Consider the following 22,623-nt stretch of genomic DNA (forward strand, 5'->3'; position numbering starts at 1 on the left):
TAATATTTGATTATTCTATTTTTTAAAAGAATGGTAAATTTGTAATCATACATTTTATGCATTTAAAAAAATAATATCACTCACAAACTTCAATAAAGTATTCTCACAACTCTAACATACTTAAATCTAAACGTACTTTCTTTCTACGCAGATTTTTTTTTAAATCCTTATACACTCACTCTCTTAAGTCATCATATTTTCCTTCCTCAATCAAAACACAACACAACTGAAAATAGAATTAGGATAGAAAGATTTTGTAACAAAAGAAACTCAATAATTAGTATAATTATAATCAAAATATTTGTGTACAAGAAAAATATTTTTGTGTTCGATAATAAATAATTATTTTATTGATAAAAAAATATAAAGCTACAATATCTTACTGTTAACATTATTAATTTAAAATTAATAAAATTATTTATTTAATAAAATTATATTTATTTTTTTAAAAAAAATCTCATACATTATTATGAAATTTTACATATTAAATAACAACAATAGTGCCACCAAATTTTAGAACACGAGCAACTTTTGGAAGTACCAAATTAATATGAATTCATTTTGGAAATATAAAGACTTTTTTAACCCCATATAATTTCTTTACCCTGAAACACGTGCATAAATTGACAGAAAATGTATTAATTTAACAAGTAATGTCAGGTTAAAGTCTTAGTTTGTTGGTGCATTAAACACTCATAAGAAGAGTTTTGCCGTTGATAATGATTCTTGCGACTTTTTTTATCAGCAATAAAAGTGTTTCAATTTGTTTACAAAAACTAAACAAAATAAGGTTTAACGCGTACGTTGTTACTAGCTTTTACATTATTACCTCTGAGAAAGGATACACATGAATTTCAAAAAGAAATTAATGAAACTATTAAAATTGTATATAAAAATCATTAATGTGATCATGTGAGTAACTTAACTTTTCAACTCCATTAAAATTAATTAATTACGATAATTGAATATTAGAAATTTACACTCTCCATCTATTCTGAAAATAAATGAAATGAGTTATTTTTAATTTCATTTTAAATTAATAACTTGGATTAATTAAGTTACAAGTGTATGATAATCTCGTATGTATATAGTAATACCATTTCGGACGTGAAATATACTTCAACATCGATGCCTTATATTATGCAATTCAATGATGGTGAACCAATTGTTAGGCCAAAGCTAATAAAAAAGCACGTGTAATTATGATGGAAGGACATATAATTACTAATTTTCATGTTGTAGTATTAGTTGTAAGGATATAGAAATCTATACAATATATAAATATTTACTTACAATAAACAATAAATTATTAGATATATAATTTTAATATATAAGAAATAAACTATTGAATGTTATAATTCACAATAAATTTATTTATAAAAAATTAGATATTAAGAATGTGTAGAAAATAAATTTAAAATTTCAAAATTCACAAAATAAATATGCAGATTTTATTGTAAATTTAAAATTCACATCAAAATTACTTACTGTTACGAATTTGTAAAATAATAGTATAATTTTCATGGGAGTTTTAAAATTCATACAAAAGTTTGCTTCTCAAATTTCTTGGTCTAATAACAATTCATAAGAATTTTTTTGCATATTTAAAAAAATAGATAGAAACAATTCTATTAATTTTAAATCCACAAAACTTAGATAGCGTATTATTTATGTAACTTTACTCATAAGAAAATTAACACTAAATTTTAAAAAATTGACAGAATAATATTTAAAAAAATTTAAGTTAATTATATGATTTTTTTTACATACATTCCATATTGATTACTAATAGGTTAAAATTTTATATAATAAATATTTAAGTATATATGGTAAAACTAATAATATTAGTTAACGAGAAAGATAAAATACTAATTGTTATTATCACATAATTAATACTATATATCAAAACGTATTTGAATAATTTAATCTCTACTCATATAATATGTATATGTATATATATATATATATATATATATATAAATACATATATATATATATATATATATATAATTAGATGGAAAATTATCATGTAAAAATTTAAAATTGTAAGAGAGAAATAAATAATTTAAATATTCACAATTTTAAAAAATATAATTAAAAAATATTTTTGTATTAAATTTCAATTGTTAATATTTTTTTATAATAATAATAATAATTATTATATATTTTTTCATTAGAAATAACTATAAAATGTTTTTGTTTTATCATAATTTTATTATTACTATTATTATTTATTTTTATTAATAATATTATGAAATATTTGTTTACATAAATTTATGTAATATTTAATTTTTTTAATATTATTTAATTTTTATTATTATACTATATTATATAATTGAATATATTATATATAATAATAATAATAATAATAATAATAATAATGGTTATTATTATTATTATTATAAAATACACCGTGAAGACAGATTGCTGGATTTGGAAGACATGGGGTTTCATACTTTTACGGTTAACTCAATCTATTTTCAGGTTAGGAAGGATAGAGTTGGGGAGGTTTCTCCAGTTTACAGTAAGTTGTGAAGGTGCAAAGTTTTGCCTTCCGCTTTGGTCACTGCTTGGAGGGTGATGGAGAATAAGATTGCTACTAGGGTAAATTTGAAAAGGCGAGGGGTGGTGGTAGAGAATCTGGTGTGTGGTTTGTGTGGGAAGGTGGAAGAGTCGTCCAGTCATCTGTTTTCCGTTTGCAAGTTTATCTGGCAGGTGTGGTGTCTTTGTTTTGAGTGGCTTGGAGTGTCGTTTGTTATTCACAAGGACCCTTTGGTAAACTTCCAACAATTCAGATTGTGTTCGGCTTCTGATGTGGTTAATGACGTTTGGGGGCGATTTGGGTTGGTTTTGTGAGTGGAATTTGGAGATATAGGAACTCGGTGGCCTTCGACAGGGACGTGGTAGATGCGCTTGAGGTATTTGCACTGGTACAGGTAAATGTTTGGTCTTGGATTTTTGCAAAGTCTTGTTGTAATTCCTTTACGTACCCCAACTGGGTTTTGAACCTAGTGGATTGTATGAGACTGGTTATTTAATGTTTTCTTGAGTTTGGTTTGGTTGTTCCTTATTTAAGTTGGAAGGTGTTCCTTGGTTGGAAGTTGGTAAGGTGTTAGCTTTTTATGTATAAGGGTTGACTACCTCTGAGTGGTTCCCATTTATTTATTTTTTATTACTGATAAAATAAATAAAATAAAATACACCGTTACCACATTCATCAACTTAACTTGGTTTACTTCGATTACCAGCTTATTCCTTGATGGCCTTATAAACCACGTGTACCGGTTTTCAAAGCAAGAAAGCACAGTAACATGATTATCTATGTCTATATTAAGATATTTTTCTCGAAGTGTTTTTTTTTTATATTTATTTTCCAATTCTATCTTTGTATTTATATTATATTTATATTAATGTTTTATTTTATTATTTTAGAAATATATAATAAGAGGTTTTTTTTAATCTTATTGTTATCTTGCACCTCATTTTATTTTTTTATTTACTTTTACTTTTATAATTCTATTCTATAAGAACCAAATTGTTTTAATTTTTTTTTGTAATTCGACTATAAATTTATTCAATTCTTCCGTTTCACATTCCCAGCTTTACATAGAAGAAAGAAGTACAAGATAATTATAGATAAGTAAAGTAATAAATCAATAATTAAAAATTGAGAAAAGAAGCTAGAATAGTTATAAAACTTAAATACTCTATAACAAAACTTGCCAAACTCCACATCCTAGCAATAATGTTAAGTACTTTCTTTGGTTGAGAAAGGAAGTAAAAGTAGTCAAACTATGATACTTCTTCCTTGGGATTTCTCTTCAAAAAAACTTCACGCAAATTGGACGCACAAACTGTGACCCCACCCTATATATACTCGCACACATTTCATCTTTCCTTTGCCAAACATCTCATAATAATTTCTCTGATCATCATTAGCTTTTGTTTCCCAGATCGATCGATGGAGATGGAAGCTAAGACTAAGCCATGGCTGGTTTTATCTCTTTTTCTGTTGGCTGCAAATTGCATGCAACAATGTGTCCATGGAAAACCGCGAGTGTCTTGCCTTTTTATCTTCGGGGACTCTTTCTCTGACAATGGAAATAACAACAACCGTGACACAAACGCAAAATCCAATTACAGTCCATATGGCATCGACTTTAGCCGTGGTCCAACAGGAAGATTCACCAATGGACAAACGGAAGCTGACATTACTGGTCAGTAACATTCTCTATTCTTTATTCAACATTTTTTTAAACCACCAAACAGTAATCCATATAACCTTTTCAGTAGATTGCTTGAATAAGTAATGTTACTTAACTTATTGGTCTCAATAAAAAGTTATGTTTTATATGTAATTTATCAATTTGTGTGACAGCATACGACCAAGTTAAACAAAAGAATAATCATGGTAGACAGTGGGAAAAACCTGGTAAACAATAGAGTGGACAGTTCATCTTAACTGATGTTTTTTTTAAAAAAACCCACAACTAGAATACATTTATAATTAAAAGATTGTTAAGATTTAAGAATAAGTTGAAGTTTGACATTACTTAAAAGTAAATGAGTTGAAGTTTGACCTTACACAAAAGTAAATAAGTTGAAAAGCACAAAATAAAATAAAAAATGGATTTTGAATGTTGTTTTCTTATCCTATTGCCTATTGCCTTCATGATGATTATTAATAGTCATCAAATATTATTAGTATCAATAATGGTCTTTTTTAGCAAGAATATGCACAGAAAAGAAAAGGGATAGAGTCAAAACCTAACACTCTTTCAAAGATGTTCTACTGCTAAATGTATGAATAATGTTTATTTGTGTTATTTCATTATATAAGTAGATGTTTTAGATTGTTTTACTAATTGATCTTTAATATTAATTAATTGCAGCTGCACGTCTAGGATTTCGGGATTCCATTCCACCCTATGCAAACACTAGTGGCTCAGACATAATGGAGGGTGTGAACTATGCATCTGCTGCATCAGGGATTCGCCCTGAGACGGGCTCCCAAAGAGTATTATTTATATATCATTCATTCTTAATTTGTTTATCTCTATCTTTAATAAGTTTTTGGTATAATATTGAAGGATTTGTATTCCAATGCTCACGCATGCCCCCAACGCAGGGTGACATTATCAGTTTGGAAGAACAGATCCAAAATCACAGAGACATATATAACCGAGTTGTTAAGAAACTTGGGGGTTCAAATAAAGCTAAAAAGTACCTTAGCAAGTGCTTGTATTATATGAGAACAGGAACCAATGATTACTACGGTAATTACTTCCTCCCCCAGGTTTTCTCAACAAGCCGCGACTTTACAACTGATCAATATGCTCAAGATCTTGTCAGACGCTACTCTCGATATTTGAAGGTGTTTTACAAATTTTTATTTCTTTTTCTCTTTTCTCACAAATTCACAAGCTCACTGCAGCTAGCTTAATTATAAATTCAAACTAAACTACTGGATCAAGTATTTATTATATATACGTAATTATGCTTTCAAATGCAAGTTAACAAGCCTTACCAATGGTAATCTATTTAGAGAGTTTAAAGTAAAACTGTTAAAATATTTGAAACTTTTATTTTAGTAATGATACTTTCACAACGGCTCCAATATATAATCTATGATGGAAGATATAAAAAAAATGTTTTCATTATTTCATAAACTAGTGTAAATTTTAGGTAAAAAAAATAAGATTTTAGACTAGTACAAATTGTTAATATATTATTTTTTATTCATTTTTGGGATGGAGAACTACTGGGTTGGTAGATTTTATAATCAGAATAGTTGAAATATACTGTAACTAGCACTACAAAAAAATCATGCACTACAAGAAAATCATGAAATAGAAATCAATTTGTAGAAACCAAAATAATTAGTTGCAATAGTAACTAAATTAGAGATTATTTTAGAAACTAAAAAAAATTTGGTTTCTAATTAGATACCAATTTAGAAACTATTTAACAATAATAGAAACTAATTTAGAAACCAAATTTTTCTTTAGTTTCTAAAATGGTCTCTATTTTTAGTTTCTATTGTAACTATTTATTTTGGTCTCTAAAAATTGATTTCTATTTCATGATTTCCTTGTAGGTAAGGATAAGCACGGAAGTATATTTATGTTGAAAATATATAATGTATATGGGAGAGCATCAACATTTATTACTACTATATCTTTACTGATTAAAAAAATTAAGTCTCACCAACTTGAACTTTAAGATTCACTTAAAGTAATCTCATTTACTAATAATTTATTTAACTACATATGCTAAATTTAGAAGAATAAAATTATTAATACGAATATATGAATTCATATTTGCATGATGCCTTATACTAATTAATAAGTGATCTTGTTGGTATAAAATTAGCATATACTATGCAATTATCAAATAGAAATTAATTTTTAAAGATTAAAATAATTAATTACAATAGTAACTAAATTAGAGACCATTTTAAAAACTAAAAAACAAATTGTTTCTAAATTAGTTTCTATTATTGTTAAATAGTTTCTAAATTTGTATCATTGTTAAATAGTTTCTAAATTTGTATCATTGTTAAATAGTTTCTAAATTTGTATCTAATTAACTATCAAAATTTTAACTACCAATTATTTAGATTCTAAATTTGCTAGCAAAAACATTAGTAGCTAATTAGATACCAATTTAAAAACCATTTAATAATAATAGAAACTAATTTAGAAACCAAAAATTTATTTAATCCCTAAAATGGTCTCTAATTTAGTTACTATAACAACTAATTATTTTTTATCTCTAAAATTGGTTTCTATTATTTTCTAGTAGTGTTATACATTATTAATCCAATACATTTTACTGTTTTTAGACTTTGAATGCTTCTACTAGAATTTTATCCATTAAATAAATGTATATTAATAAGTGTTAACTAAATGAAAAAATATTAGTAAGTGTTTTTTAGTGTTTTAAAAGGCCAGATAAGACTGAATAACTTATTTGAACATTACTTTTAAATGAATCACTTTTAACTTTTCTTATTCCCATATAGGAATTTTTTTAAAAAGCAAAGAATAATTTGAAAAAAAAACATTAGATTTATCTAAAAGAAAATTTAACTTTATAATAAAATTTAATTTGATTTGATACAGTTGTATTGACTTTTCTTTTTCATTATTTGACATATTCAATAAGCATTACATCTACGCTTGAAAGAGGCAGTAATGTAATAATAGTTAATAATAATAGAATATTAATAATCATCCTTGCTTTGACAACCTAATATGATGATATATTATAATGAAAAAAAAACATGATTTTGGGGAACAGACACTGCATGACAAGTACGGGGCAAGAAAATTCCTTGTCTTTGATCTGGGTCGTATAGGGTGCACTCCATATGCCAGAGCTACGTATGCGAGAAGTAGACGTTGTGCTGAAGAGGTCAACGATGCTGCCTTAACTTTTGACAGAAACCTTAAATCTGAATTGGAGCGATTGAATACTAACAACTTATCTGCTGATGCCAAATTCATGTTTGTAAACACCACGACCAAACTCGATACAGATCCCACTTCTCTTGGTATAGCTTCCCATTTTCTTTCTCTGCATTTCACATTCAGGATTAGAAGTAGTTAAAAACCATTGACTGTGTTACAAATCTGTTTCAGGTTTCACTGTTGTGGACACTCCTTGCTGCCCAACTCAGCTAAATTTGAGTTGTATTGAAAATGGAAGACCATGCAGGAATAGAGATCAATACGTCCATTGGGATGGAATCCATCAAACACAAGCTGCCAACGAAATAACCGCAGATACAACAACTGATGCTATCAATTGCCTTCTTATCTCCTGAACATCCACCCCAAACTACGGCACATATCCTTAAATAATTCTCAACTCTTGCATCATCCTATCTAACATGCTCTTTATCCTTGGCTAAAATTTGTTGAAAAAGTACAAAAAAAAATGAGTCACATTGATTCAATCTTACTCATAACTTTGTACCTTTCAATAAATTTTACTCATAAAATTTAGAAGACAGTGATATAATATATAATCATTTATAGAACAGTTTGTACGATCTTTTCTTCAAAGAGATTGTCATTTTACAAACTGTTATATAAATTATTGTATTTATATGACTTCTTAAATGATAAGGTAAAAATAGTATGTTAGTAAGTGTGTTGTCAGACTCTTTTTTTTTTCTAAATAGTTGCTTATCATATTGCATCCATTTGAATAAGTGCCGACTCATAGTTGATTATAACACAATATAAGCATATCAAATAAGTTTGTGTCCTTTCATTTTTCATCCATATAAAATAGAAAAAATAGTTGTGTACTGATAATTAATAACTTACTCAATCACAAACAATCCATACATAGTAAAAGTCACACAGAAGATGATGATTTATGATGAATGGAGAATATACAAGTTTTTATATTAAAAATATCTTTTTTTGTCAGAAAAAAAAAGAATTTTATAGATCAAAATTACAGTAATTACTCTAACTATTATACAGAATACATACATCCAACCGTAGTTGCTATTCTAAAAGATACTAAACGGCTAATAATTTCAATTAATTTGTAATTTTTTTACTGTTTGAAGTATCCTTTAAAGGGTTCATCTTGGTGGTATCAATATTTGGCAATTGCACCCATATCACTGCACCCAATTCTAGTAAAAAAAACGAAAATGCCTTTAATATATTATTTTATATATTACGAATTTGTTTTTATCCAAAATGAGCTTTTTTTTCAGATTTTTATTTTCGAAATAAAAAAGCTCCTCCAAATTTACTTTTTCGGGATGTGCAGGAAGAATTTGCCTCAATCTTTTCCATTAGTAGGCTATCTTTTCAGTTTCTCAAAGCAAAGAAAGACTCGTGAACTTACTTTCCTAAGTTTAAGTTTATGTGTGGTTTGGTTTGTCATTCATCTATCAGTAAATATTTTTATTTTTACATATTTCTCTCTGTTGGATTTTCAAACATAATATAAATACAAACAATTTTTTTATTTATAAAATTTTAAAATTTATTTTTAATCATACACACAATTAATAAAATAATTATGATAATAACGATATGGATAAAAATTAGGCAATAGTGTTCTTTATAAAAAAAATACTTTTAATAAATTATTACTTTTTTAATATTTATTACATTTATAAATATTTTAATTTTCATATTTATTATTCACAAATCAATAATTTAAAAATGTTATTTTTTCCTTTTTTCTATAAAATTTTCAAATCCAATTTTCAAAAAACAAATTATATCAAAAGTTATAAATGTTAATTTTGTTAACAATTTTTTTATTTACATATTTTTTTAAAGTAATTATTGCTTGAAATATATGTTTTTGTAATAATTATTTTCTTAATTATTATATTTTATATAATTAATTTTTTCTACATAATTTTTTTAAGAAATTATTTTCCAAACCAACTTTTTTAAATAATTATTTAAAAAAAATTCAAATTACCAATTATTTTTTAAATAAAAAAATAATAATCAAATTTAAAATGAAATCAAATTTCGAATTGCTACCATCAATGGTGTTATTTGAATAATTATTTGGTACCATATACTAGTTAGGTAAATATTTAACATAATATATTATTGGAGAAAAATGATCGAAGTGTGTTATTTTCATCAAAATTTACATGTAATTATGTTTTTGTTTTAAGAATGTTGATTAAATTGAGGTAGATATAAATTTGTAAAGAATCATATGAATCTAAAAGTTCTTGGTGTTCACTGTTTCCCTATCTTTCTTTATTGTTTTTTTTTTTGTTTTCTTAAAACTTAATAAAATGTTAAAAAAAATTAAAATTTATTGTTAAATAATTCCTAAAATAATTTTAAAGTAATATTTTTTTTCTTACATGGAATTTTTGAACTAATCCTCCTCTCATTGTTGAGTCATTCTATTCTTACCTATGAAAGGTAGATATATAACAAATATACATACAGTTCTATACTATTATAAAAAATTGAAATGTTCTTTATCTATTTTGAAATATCAACATATTCTTTATCATACTTGGCATCTCTTTATTATTTGGTTCTATATTACTATAAATTTTGAAAAGGTGCAAGACAATTGATTGTACTATGTGGAGAAAGTTTGCTTAAAAAATTCAACAAAAATAAATAAATAATATTTAAAAAATATAACCATTTTAATATGGCGATCCCACTAAAATGTCATTATTTGGTAACAGTTTTAGAAACATAACGTGTGCAAGTTTTTTTTTTATATACTGTAATATTTATATAAAATATAACATTTTTGAACTTCCATTTATTTAATAAAGATAACATTATTTACCTTTTAAGTTATTTTTTGTAGTGCCGCTCCCGAGTTAATTATTTTCAACTTCAAAATGTATTTTCTAGATTTCAAATGGAAATGGCTAGAGAAACACCAAAGTTCAAGAAAATTGGGGCAATAAAAATCATACTTCAGTTAAGAATTAAATTAGTGGAGATAATCGGTTTTCTCAATTTACTAATCTTAAGCTCATTAGCAGAAAAAATGGATTGAAATATTTTCCAAAGGAAAAAAAGAATTTAAAGACTTCTAGAAAAAAATAAATTTATTTTGAATTGAAAACTATTCGGAAAAGATTGATTATTGATTCACTAGTTAGTATAAGATATGATTTGATTTTCGATGAAAAACTTAGAATGATAGGGGAAATGATAGAGATATTTTTTTGTTAAAACAAAAGAAAAAGAAAGGTGTAGAAAGAAGTAAAAAAGAATAATGGGCTTAGGTCCATTGGGTTTAACATTTTCATATTGAATGAAAAACCTTAAGCTCAACAATAGGCAATTATATAAAAATTCTTACTAATAACGCATTTATAACAAATTCTAGTAAAATAAATAAATGTTAACTAATTTGGTTGACATAGTTACTTCAACCGATTAATTGTGTTATACCTTTTGCTAAACCATCATTGCCCTTGTTCAAATAAATAATAATTTTTTAATTCTTATAGAAGTATGGTATTTTTTCTGTAGTAAAATCATTTTTCCTTCTTATAATTCATTGATTTTTTTTATTAGCTAGAATTCATTGATTTTTTTTATTAGCTATAATTCCTGATTTTATTATGTATCTGTCGCCAGGAATATTAAAATCGTTTAGGAAAGTTAGGGATTTCTTTTTCTTTGTTGATAAAAAAAACTGCTCACCCAGATGATGTACATGTTTAATTACTTCAATGAAATTATCACCTGTTTTGAAGGATTCTTTTTAAAAGAATACCAAAAATAAATTGACGTTTCTTAATAATCTAAAGTTGTGTTTGTTTCACAAGTATAAAAAAGAAAAGTAAACTTAAAAGTATGTCATTCTCAATTGTGAATAAAGATATAAGGAATTGTTGGTCAATAAATGTGAAATATTCATATTCCTTTACTTTTTGTTTTCGTGATAAATTATGGATATTTTACATTTTCTTAGAAATGTAAGCAGTTTTCTTCAATAGTTATCTACATCTTTTTTTTCATGTTTTTTCTTTCAGTTTTATTCCCCAAATTTTATTTGAACTTTTTTCTGATTTTTTTTTTTTGCAACATGTTCGTTGAAATAATATTTGTTTTGGTTTGTTCCGCAGTTATAGGGCAATCTGATAAGAAAAATTACAAAATTTGTGTAAGTTTCAGAATTTGTATAATTTTGAGGTAAAGTCAGCGGGGGAAATTCAATAGAAAAGACAATACACTAAAATATTATTAAAAAAATCAGAAAAGAGGGATAAAAAATGATAAACCTAATTAATTAAGGTCTAGATTTAATAACATTTAATAGTAGACTTTCGAAAGTAGGGTGCTAGCTAGTGGTTACTGTATCAGTTAAATGGTTATTAAAATGTGTATTCAAAAGTGTGGCAATGGCAACTAAGGTCTTTGAAGGACAGCAAACCAAATGTGAAAGAAAAAAAAATAGTTACAACGAACCTTTATGTAAAACTACAAAAGTTGGGAAACATGTTATTGTTTTTTTTATTTTTCGTTTCTTGTTTTTTTTTTCTATAAAAGAATGCCGACCAAATAAAAGTTTCTTTTGAATTCGAAATGTTAATTCAATTTTTACTTTGAGAAACTAAAAAATTAATTTAAATTTGAAGATCTGAATAATTATATTTTAAATTCTACGAATAAAAATAAAATTTAACCTAATTTCGAGATATTAACAAATATTTTAACCAAAAAGTTTTTAAAAGTTACATTATTATTTTATTTCCACTGTGATACTTGAGGTCACACACAAACTATTAACAAATGTACATGCTTTTGATTCAAGACTAAAAAAAGTCACCCATAAACATACTTAAATATTAAAATAGTGTATTGATTTTATGTTATCACCACACATGCTGGTCAACTAATTAAAATATCTAGCACGTGTATATGTAATGTAGCAATTAAGAATATTAATGTGTGATGTAGCATGCAGTTAATATGTAATTAAAAATGAAAAGAAAATGAGGTGATTAGACATTTAAGTTGGTTTATCTGTCATGCGTCTCATCTCACAATGTGTATTAATTTTTAATTTTTTTATTATTGTATAATATTATTTAATTCTTAGATATTCTTAATTTTTTCATTTATTATTCTATCAATATTATATATTTACAAATATAAATTATATTTTATTTTATAATTCCTTTTAATATATTTTTTTACATATTATACTTCATAATTTACAAGTAAATCATTAAGTTGAAGTTTTCTTTAATTATTATATTTACCATACATCTTTATTTGTATAAGATGCTAAAATTTCGAATTATAAATTATAAATAACTTCTATTTTTTTTCAATTTTTTTAATTTATACCTTGCATACTCAAAATTATACGCAATAGACCATAGAATTTGGTATTCAAAGGAAGAGGTGTACATACATTTCCTCCCTAACCAAAATCCTCACCATAACCATAGAATTTGGTATTCCTCGTAAAACAAAAACAGGGAATTTGGTCGGCACTAACCGAGTGTAATATAATGTGACAGTTACATGGTTACATTCCGATGTTGAAAACAACATTTTAGTTTTCTTACGCCTGTTCAGCACGTGTATTTTTACTATAGATCGTTCTTCTATTTTAAAACAAAATAGTTAATTTAGTAAAGTATATATTTCTTTTATGAACAAGTAAATATATCATATTATTATTAGGGTGGAGTTTAGAGTTTATGATTTAGGTTTAATTTATATTATTTTAATTTATACAACTTTAAATTAAATTATTTTTTAAAATTCTAAAATTATTATTAAGTTTTGACATATAAGTATCGTGCGAATTAATTTTTGATTTTTTTTTCTAAAAAAAATGTTTCGGGATAACTGTTGAATGATTAAAAGTATAAGAGTCAGAGATGATGCAATAATGCAAAAAGTATAACAGTAACATTTTATATATATATATATATATATATATATATATATATATATATATTTAAGTAAAAATTCTTTTGAAAAAATAAAAAAGTTATAAAAATGATTTTAATTGTTTCCTTTTTCATTTTGAAATTTAAAAAAAACATTTATATAAATGAAAAGAGAATTAATTTAATATATTAATTTAAAAATAATCAATCATATTTTATTAAGGCATCTTATAAAACTTTTGTAACTCTTATACTCCAAGCAAGTGAAGTGGTCATCAATTGTGGGTATCACAAAGAGTTGCTTGCAATGATTTGGTTGAGATGACCCATGTTGGTTTTTTTTTTTTTATCAGTAAATAGTAATGAAATTAAATGAGACCAGGATGGTCCAACCCTTATACAACAAAACAGATTTTCTCAAAGAGCCTTTTCATCTACATATTAACCAAAAGACCTCCTACTCTCTATCCCATCTCAATCAATAATAAAAGAAATCCAAGAAACAACCTTTTACATAAAAACTAAACAGAATGCATACATACCAAGGGTTCAAGACATCAATCAGAGAATGAGAAATTAGTTTACGGTATCTTTGATGAGATCCATGACCAAATCTTAATCTGTGTCAGAGAGAAAATTTCAATGTGATCAACCACTCTACCTTTAAATAAACAATTATTCATGTGCCTCCATATCTCACTAACCAACGCAATCCACAGGTTTTCCATAATAAGATTAACTGAAATAGGTGCATTCAGAATCTTAAAATATTCAAAATGAGACCCAGAATCCATACAATTCATTGATCTTATTCCTAACCAGTTATAACAAAGATTGTGCAATTATATCAGAGATTGTGCAAGCTGCTCTTTCCTGACTATCTGCAGGTTCGTGCACATAACATATTAGAACTCATCTTATTACCATGTTTTGGTGATGTGATTGAATATTATGCTGCTTTGTTGAGAAAGAGTGTTTGGGATCCTGCTTTTTGTGTTTTGGTCTGTTGTTGAGAAAGAGTGTTAGGGATCCTGCTTTTTGAGTTTTGGTCTGTTGTTGAGAAAGAGTGTTTATTGGGATCTGCTTTTTGAGTTTTGGTCTGTTTTTGTCATGTCCAAGTCCTCTTTAGAAGCATAGGCTTTGTTAAATGCTTATATAGGACTTACCATGCAGCTTTTATATGGCTTGTAATTTATTGTTATATGCTCATTAGGTTAATTCTTTGAAAAAAAAAAAAACAGTTGACACTCCAAAATTCACCAATAATATATATTCTTAAATAAATTAATATTATTAAAAAAATAAGATTGGATACAAACGCAAAGACCAAATCACACCATGATATAAATATGAAAACGTATATATTTTTAAAGAAATCTTCTCTAGTACAAGTTGATAAGTATTAAGTCAAACTAACATTATCACAATAAAATCTTTAAATAAAAACCAATTTTAAAAATAAAAAATAATTAATTATTATAGTTATTAAATTAGAGATGATTATTTTAAAAATTAAAAAAAATATTAATTTTAAATTAGTAACTAATTAAATACCAATTTAAAAACTATTTATTAATATTATAAATTAATTTAAAAATTAATAAATTTTTTAATTTCTAAAATATTTCTAATTTAGTCACTATAGTAATTATTATTTTTTATAAAATCAGTTTCTATTTAATGATTTTCTTCTATAGTAAATATAACTAATTCTTAAATTTAAATTTTAAATTTACTAGGTTGTCAACACACTTTTTTTTTCTTTTTATGCGATTAAAAAGAATAAATTACTATAAGTAGTTAAATAACAATTTCATCTTTCCCTCAAAATCCAAGAAACTTAAAGGTTTCAATAACTAACATAACACCAGTTTCCAACCAAATGGATGACCATTCTTTTATTATAGACAACTCAGTTATCAACATGACTCCAATAATTTATCTTCAAGACTAAAGTATTACCAATGAAATATATGTAATTTCCGAAATTTTTCTCACTGCTACGTGAAAAAAAAACCTTCCTAATGTGTTAAAGTATTTAAAAATAATAAGGTCTTCAGCATAACCTTTTAATTTATTACTATAAGATCTTTATATCCAAAATTAGTAACAATGTAATCTAGAAAATCAATATAAACAATATAATTTATTATTTTTTGTATTTGAATCAATATTTAGATCATAGCTTATTATTTAAAATAATCAGTTATCTAGATTATAATAATCAATTATATATATATATATCAATTATTTTTCACCATATGTTCATAAAAATAAAAGTATGAATGCTATGAGTAGTTTTAAATAAATATTTATATATGCATGTATAAATTTATTCTTATATAAACTAATATAACTACTTTATTTAGTTATGTCACGAAAAAAAATCAATAAATAGCAATTAAATTTATATATAAAAAATAATTAGTCATTATATTAACTAAATCATATATTAATTTAGAGACTCACAAATTATTAATATTTAAAGTTGTTTCTATTATTAGTAAAAAATTATAAAATAGTTTCTTAATTAGTATTTAAATTAGCTATCTAGGTTTTAGTTATTAATATTTAATATTCTAAATTAATTTCTAAAAAACTAAAAGAGACTATTTAAAATATAAAGTAGTAAGTAGTTAAAATCTTAGTAATTTACCAATTTAAAAATTATTTTATATTTTTTTTAATAATAAAAATTAATTTATTCAACTTAGAGCATGGTTATGGCTGAAACACAGGTACAATCATTCATCATTCGAGAGACAAACAAACAAACAAATCTACCACTGAAAATAGCCTTAAGTAAGTAAAACTACTGTTAAGAAAGTGGACTTTAAGCTTAACTCAACCCCATAAAACCGGCTCATGAGGTTGAGGTTTGCACCCACTTATATATTACGAAATGTCTTTATCTCTAGTCGATGTGGGATCTCCAACACACCCCCTCACGCCGAGACTACCAAGCCTTTAGCACTGATTCCAGACTAACCAAGCTATCCTGCAGTCAAAAAACATGTGTTTTATCGACTCCACAGCCATCCTGCAAAAACTACATAGATTGGTATCCATCAAAACTCCACGTCTCTCCAAGTTAGCTTTTGTGGCAATCGAATTAATCAACACCCTTTGGTTTATGAATCGGAGCAACCTATAAAAAGTTATAGGTAACATGGCAGGTTTGCAACAGGTTGGTAAGGGGATTAAAAGGACTGATGGTAATGTGTTCTAATCCTGTTTTTTTGATCTTGGGGTTGCTGTTGGCTGTTCTATTGGTTGTTTAAGTTTCTATGCTCTTTTTAGAAGTTGTTTATCATAAGTGGTTGGTTTGCCTGGTTTTTGGCTGCTGAGAGGGTACAAGCACCGGTACAGTAGAAGCTCCTCTGGCAGATAATGGCACTGTCACAGTTTAAGTTGCCAGAACTTAAGAAATCAGTTTTATGTCCAGCTGTTTGGATGACCCTGTTTGTGGAGGGTTTGATTTTCTGTTTGGTGCTGGAAGAACCTATGTGCTGCAATGTTTTTCTACCGTGATGGAGGGAAAGGGTTAAGTGCATGAACTGGTTTTGTATTAGTATGTTACATGTTATAACAGTTTAGATATTCTGTGAAGTTATTAGGCCAAGAGTTTTTTTTAGGTGCAGTTTGAAGTTGTTAAGCTTTTTTCTGGTTCAAGATGAATATCTTTTATTTGTAAACGGGTTGGATACTCTTTTAAGTATTCTTTTATTTATTTAATTTTTTATTGATAAAAAAAATAGAAATAAAATAGTATAAAATAAATTTGAAGGGAAGAAACCGAAATACTAATAAACATTTAAGTAAGTAAGCAAAAGTAAATGAAATCAAAATCATATTTGAATAATTAATGTATGTGAGTTTTCTTAAACTTATACATTTTTTTGTATAAAAAAATGTTTTGGAAGAAAGAAGATTCGTTTTTTTTTGTTATCGGCGAAGAAGAAATTAAAAAAGAAGATTCGTTATGAAATCATGGTGAATGTCAAGTGTTAAATTGAATAAACAGTAAAGCTGTAGGTTATGCTTTGCTTTCATTTGGATTTTTCCTTCTTTTAGATTGGTTGGTGCACGCCAAGTACACCACTTTATTCATTTATTTGTTTTCGATCAGAAAAAAATAATAATAAAGCTGCAGGAAGTTCCGGGCATATTCACACCTTATGCTTTTCATCAGTGATTAATAAATCCAAACTTTCTTTGGTTTTTAAATATTGAAAACAAGATATTTTAATTCATTTATTCTTCAGATCTAAAAAAATTTGAAAAGAAGAGAAACATGCCAAACTTGTTGTCCTTCAACGTTGCTTCATTTTGACTTCATTATAATAGTAAATTACAAGTTTGGACACGCAACTTTGTTCCCAACCCTATATGTACGTACGTTTCATCTCGCAATAGCCACACACCTAGTAACCCAAACTCTTTTGTCCTCATTTGGTTTTGTACCTAAGCTAAGATGGCAATTAAGACTAAGGCATTGTTGGTTCTACTGGTTGCAACTTGCATGCAATATTTTGCGAATGGAGAACAGCAAGTGCCTTGCTTTTTCATCTTTGGGGACTCTTTATCTGACAATGGAAATAACAACAACCTTCAAACACAAGCAAAAAGCAATTACAATCCATATGGCATCGACTTCCCAAATGGCCCTACTGGAAGATTTTCCAATGGACGAGTCACAGTTGACTTCCTTGGTAACATTCTCTATGCTATTACTTCCATAATTCTCTCCATCACCAAAAATAAAAACTTATATTTTGTTTATCTCTATTTTCTGACTACATGCACATTAATTAACTTTTAACCATACATATTGCAGCCGAACTTCTTGGATTCAAAGAACCTGTGCCACCCTATGCAAACACTAGTGGCTCAGACATACTTAAGGGTGTGAATTATGCATCCGGAGCAGCTGGGATTCTCCTTGAGTCTGGAAAACGTCTAGTATGTATATATATATATATATATATATATATATATATATATATATACTCTTTATTCTTACATCCTTCTTTGTTTGTTTCATCTGGTTTAAACTTTTGGTATTGTCTTTGAATGTTACACAACGCAGGGTGACAATATCCATTTGGAAAAACAGCTGAGAAATCACCGAGTGATATATTCGAGAATCGTGAGGAAACTTGGAGGTTCTAGGAAAGCTAAAGAGTACCTTAACAAGTGCTTGTATTACGTTAATATAGGCAGCAATGATTACATAAACAATTTCTTCCTTCCCGATCTTTACACATCAAGCCGCATCTTTACCCTTGAGCAATATACCAACCGTCTTATAAGGAGGTTATCTGAAAATATCAAGGTATTTTACAATTTTCTATTCACTTTTCAAACTTCTGCATCCACTATTATAATTTGTTATAGCAGGCATAGTTTGGAGGTACTTTGGGTTCTTATAGTTTAAAGGCCATTTAATAGCCCTCCTCAGTTCGACAGTTTAGGGCTCACTTTCATTTAGTTGAATTTTGGTTATATATTGAATTTATACTAACATCATGCTGCATTATGTTATACCATGTAACTGTCAATATCTATACTATAATGTTTAATATCTATTCAAAAGAAAGTCTACTAATAAGAAATAAATTAATAATATGTATGTATAGATAATGATTCATTATTACGTGTAAAACCATTAAAGTTATATTTCAATTGCAATTTTTTTATTAATTTAATAATTAAAATAAAACATTTTCATAAAATAAATTAAGCACATATTAGTTTATATGGAATTAATTGATTTTTCATTTCACAGTTATTTTAAAGTATAATATATTGAAAAATATGGGTAGGTCTTATTATTAGATTGCATATTTATGAATATATATATATATATATATATATATTATTTAAAAGTCAATATACGTTATCATTAAGATAATATTGTATAATTTCATAGTTACATCGATGTAATGTTTTTCAGTATTATATACATGCCTCTAACATTTGTTTTAAAAAAAAATCTATAACACTATTTACGTTCTCTGCTCAAACAAAAAAATTGGCATTGAAATAAAGTTTAAATTTCATAAAAAAGTATTATGATATATTAAAATACATTTTTAACGAAAATAACAGTGGTGAAATATCACACATTCAGTTGAAAATTAATTATTTTGTTTTTTATAAAATTAATTCATTTTTAATGCCCTATTTTAAGTATATCTATTTTTTTTAAATCAAGAAATATGATATATATATATATATATATATATATATAGCTAATGAAATATTAGGTGAATGATAAAAATATAAATGAAAAATATTATCTTAAGCTTTAAAAATGATAATAAGATAAAATAAAAATATTTTTTTAAAAATAAGACATTTAAAAAGACTGGAGGGAGTGTTAAACTACATTATTTTTTTTAATGTATTAATGTTTATAAAGTATTTTAATAATATTTGCAGTTGTTCAGAAAAGGCTTTTTAAAATTTGTTTTAGATTCAATTTATGATAAAGGATGTTTATAAGATTATTATTGTTCCCTCTGCTAAAAAAGCATCGAATGTTAAAGTTATTCATTAATTAAAAAAAAGAACTAATTTCCCCTTGTAAATGACGTAACCGAATACAAGCTTAGGCCCAGCCCAGAAACTTTAAGCTACTTTTTCACAACAATGCTAATTGGAATAAATTGGTTTATTTAAGTTTAGTTTTACTATATTTGTATTACTTCTACTCAATTTCTCATTTCTAAATGAACTGTGCATAAAACATCATTCTTACGAAATGATTTCTTCGTAACTTTTGCTTATCATTTTAATTTCTTTTAACATCATAATTTTGATTATCTCTCTAAATTCATGATTCATAAAACATCACAAGATAAAAACATAACAAACATAAATGAAATGAAACATTCTGGAATAAAAAAAATATTATATTGGATAACAGGAACTGCATGAGAGTGGGGCAAGAAAAGTGGTGTTAGTTGGGTTGGGTGCTTTAGGGTGCATTCCAAGATTCACATCTAGGAATGGAAGTTGTGTTGACGAGTTCAATGAAGCTGCCTTCCTGTTCAGCAACAAGCTCAATTCTGAAGTCAACACATTGAATAACAAGTTCACTGATTCCAGTTTCATCTTCATAAACAGCTCCAGCGCCCTTGACCTTGAGAAATTTGGTATAAACACTTCATTTCATCACATTCTGGTACACAATATTTCTGTATTATAATTAAGCATGCAAGCATGTGTTTCAGGCTTCACTGTTGCCGATACTCCTTGCTGCCGTACCAGAGAAGATGGACAGTGTGTTCGTAATGAAACACCATGCCCGAATAGAAACGAGTATGTGTTTTACGATGAATTCCATATCACAGAGGCCGTGCACCGACTCATTGCAATAGGTTCATATGACCAAATCAAGCCTCTTGTTCAACACTCAACCAATCCTCCACTTCAATAATTTCTTACCATGCATGCATCATAACTCTTTGTATTCACTTCAATAAGCGCCCAGTTAAATAAAACTAATTACTTAAGTTAAATCAATTTGTCCCTAGTTAAAAACTTTCTATATAAGTATATGTACGAATTCATTTTAATTTATAAAGACACTATTTTCAAAAAAAAATTATCTCCTAAGAATATACATAGCATGGCGTATTTTTTATTTATTTCTTCTTTATAAAAAGTAATATCTACCACACACTACTGTAAACTTATTAATTAGAATCTATAAATAATTAGTTATTTTATTACTTAAATTATATATTATTTTAGAGATTAAAAAAATATTGACTTCTAAATTAATATTTATTATTGATAAATAATTTTTAAAGTAGTATCTAATTAACTATGAAAGTTTTAACTACCAATTATTTAAAAATTATTTTTTATTTAATAATTTTCTTGTAGTTCTAAAATTAAGTTACTTCTCTGGTTGGTTCAAATGATAAAAAAAATAGTACAAGAAAATTATCAAGTAAAAACTAATTTTGAAGATACAAAATAATTAATCACTATATTAATTAAATTTGATATTATCTTAGAAACTAAAAAAATGATATATAAAATAATTTATATTAATAATAAAATTTATAAATTAGTTTTTAAATTGATATATGATTAGCTACAAAGTTTTAAAAATTATTCTATATTATAAAATTAATATATAAAAACTTAGTAACTAATTAGATACCAATTAAAAACTAGTTTGTAAATTTAAAAACTCTTTTAACTATTAATATTTTTTTAGTTTATAAAATAGTGTTTAGTTTAATTAATATAATAATTAATTATTTTTTGTTTTTAAATGAGTTTTTATTTAATATTTTTTTACGATGAAGATAGAAAAGAAATGAGTTTGTTTATAAAGATGATCTGTTTTATTGAAAATTTATTAGAATGGGTAAATTTTAAAAAGATTAGTAAAATGGAGAAGTGTTAAGGTTATGTCATAACATTAAATTACTCTTATGATGGGTTCAAATGAGAAAAGGGATGAAGAAGGAAAAAAAATGGATCTGTTAACGAAAATGGTATAGTTTTATTTAAATTTACCAAAATAGATAAATTTTAAAAATATTGTTAGAAGGGACAAGTATTAATGTTATGTTATAACATTAGATTACTCTTGTTGTTGGTTCAAGTGAGAAAATAAATCAAGATAAAATATAAATTTATTTACGAAAATGGTATAATGTTTATTTAAAATGTATCAAAATAGGTAATTTTTAAAAATGTTATTAAAATAGACAAGTCGTACTTAAAATACAATTTCAAGATTAAAAAATTATGTTGCCATGCACGACTCTATTTTTAATATATTTTAAAAATAATTAATAAAAAATCCGTGCATATTACTCGCACAAATTCTCTTATTTTATTATTATTTTTTGTCTTCACTCTTGGTTCTATTGTTTTGAATTGTGCGAAGTGGAGGAATCTGGAAACATAAAATAAACAGCAAAAGCAATGCTGATGCCATTGCATTCTTCACCCCTATATATATTGATGCTACAATAAAAAGTGAATTTTTAATTTATCTTTCAGAAATATATATTATGAATTATGTATTTTAGAATAATTTTTTTTAGAACGTGAAATTTAGAATATATTAATACATTCTAAAATACATTTTCAAATTCAGAAATCATATTCTAAAATGTGCATTAAATGTATTAATATATTTTAAATTGCTGATTTCAAAATAAATTATGGAATTTCCTGAATTGGGAAAAAGAGTTTTA

General features: G+C 25.7%; 2 protein-coding genes across 2 annotated transcripts; both read left to right on the top strand.

Moving 5' to 3' along the window:
• Positions 1–3,907: 3,907 nt before the first annotated feature.
• On the top strand, positions 3,908–8,960 carry LOC137833167 (GDSL esterase/lipase At1g29670). The gene is made up of 5 exons (XM_068641526.2): positions 3,908–4,217; positions 4,893–5,017; positions 5,129–5,374; positions 7,303–7,555; positions 7,644–8,960. Exons 1-5 carry the CDS (start codon positions 3,962–3,964, stop codon positions 7,826–7,828), a joined length of 1,065 nt encoding a protein of 354 aa, XP_068497627.1. The 5' UTR covers positions 3,908–3,961; the 3' UTR covers positions 7,829–8,960.
• An 8,847-nt stretch (positions 8,961–17,807) lies between these two features.
• On the top strand, positions 17,808–20,919 carry LOC137832431 (GDSL esterase/lipase At1g29670). The gene is made up of 5 exons (XM_068640592.2): positions 17,808–18,105; positions 18,231–18,355; positions 18,483–18,728; positions 20,325–20,553; positions 20,632–20,919. The coding sequence occupies exons 1-5, from the start codon at positions 17,868–17,870 to the stop codon at positions 20,835–20,837; spliced, it is 1,044 nt and encodes a 347-aa protein (XP_068496693.1). The 5' UTR covers positions 17,808–17,867; the 3' UTR covers positions 20,838–20,919.
• The last annotated feature ends 1,704 nt before the right edge of the window (positions 20,920–22,623 follow it).

Source organism: Phaseolus vulgaris, chromosome 6 (genome assembly GCF_051622355.1).
Source record: "Phaseolus vulgaris cultivar YP4 chromosome 6, ASM5162235v1, whole genome shotgun sequence".
Taxonomy (NCBI): Eukaryota; Viridiplantae; Streptophyta; class Magnoliopsida; order Fabales; family Fabaceae; genus Phaseolus; species Phaseolus vulgaris.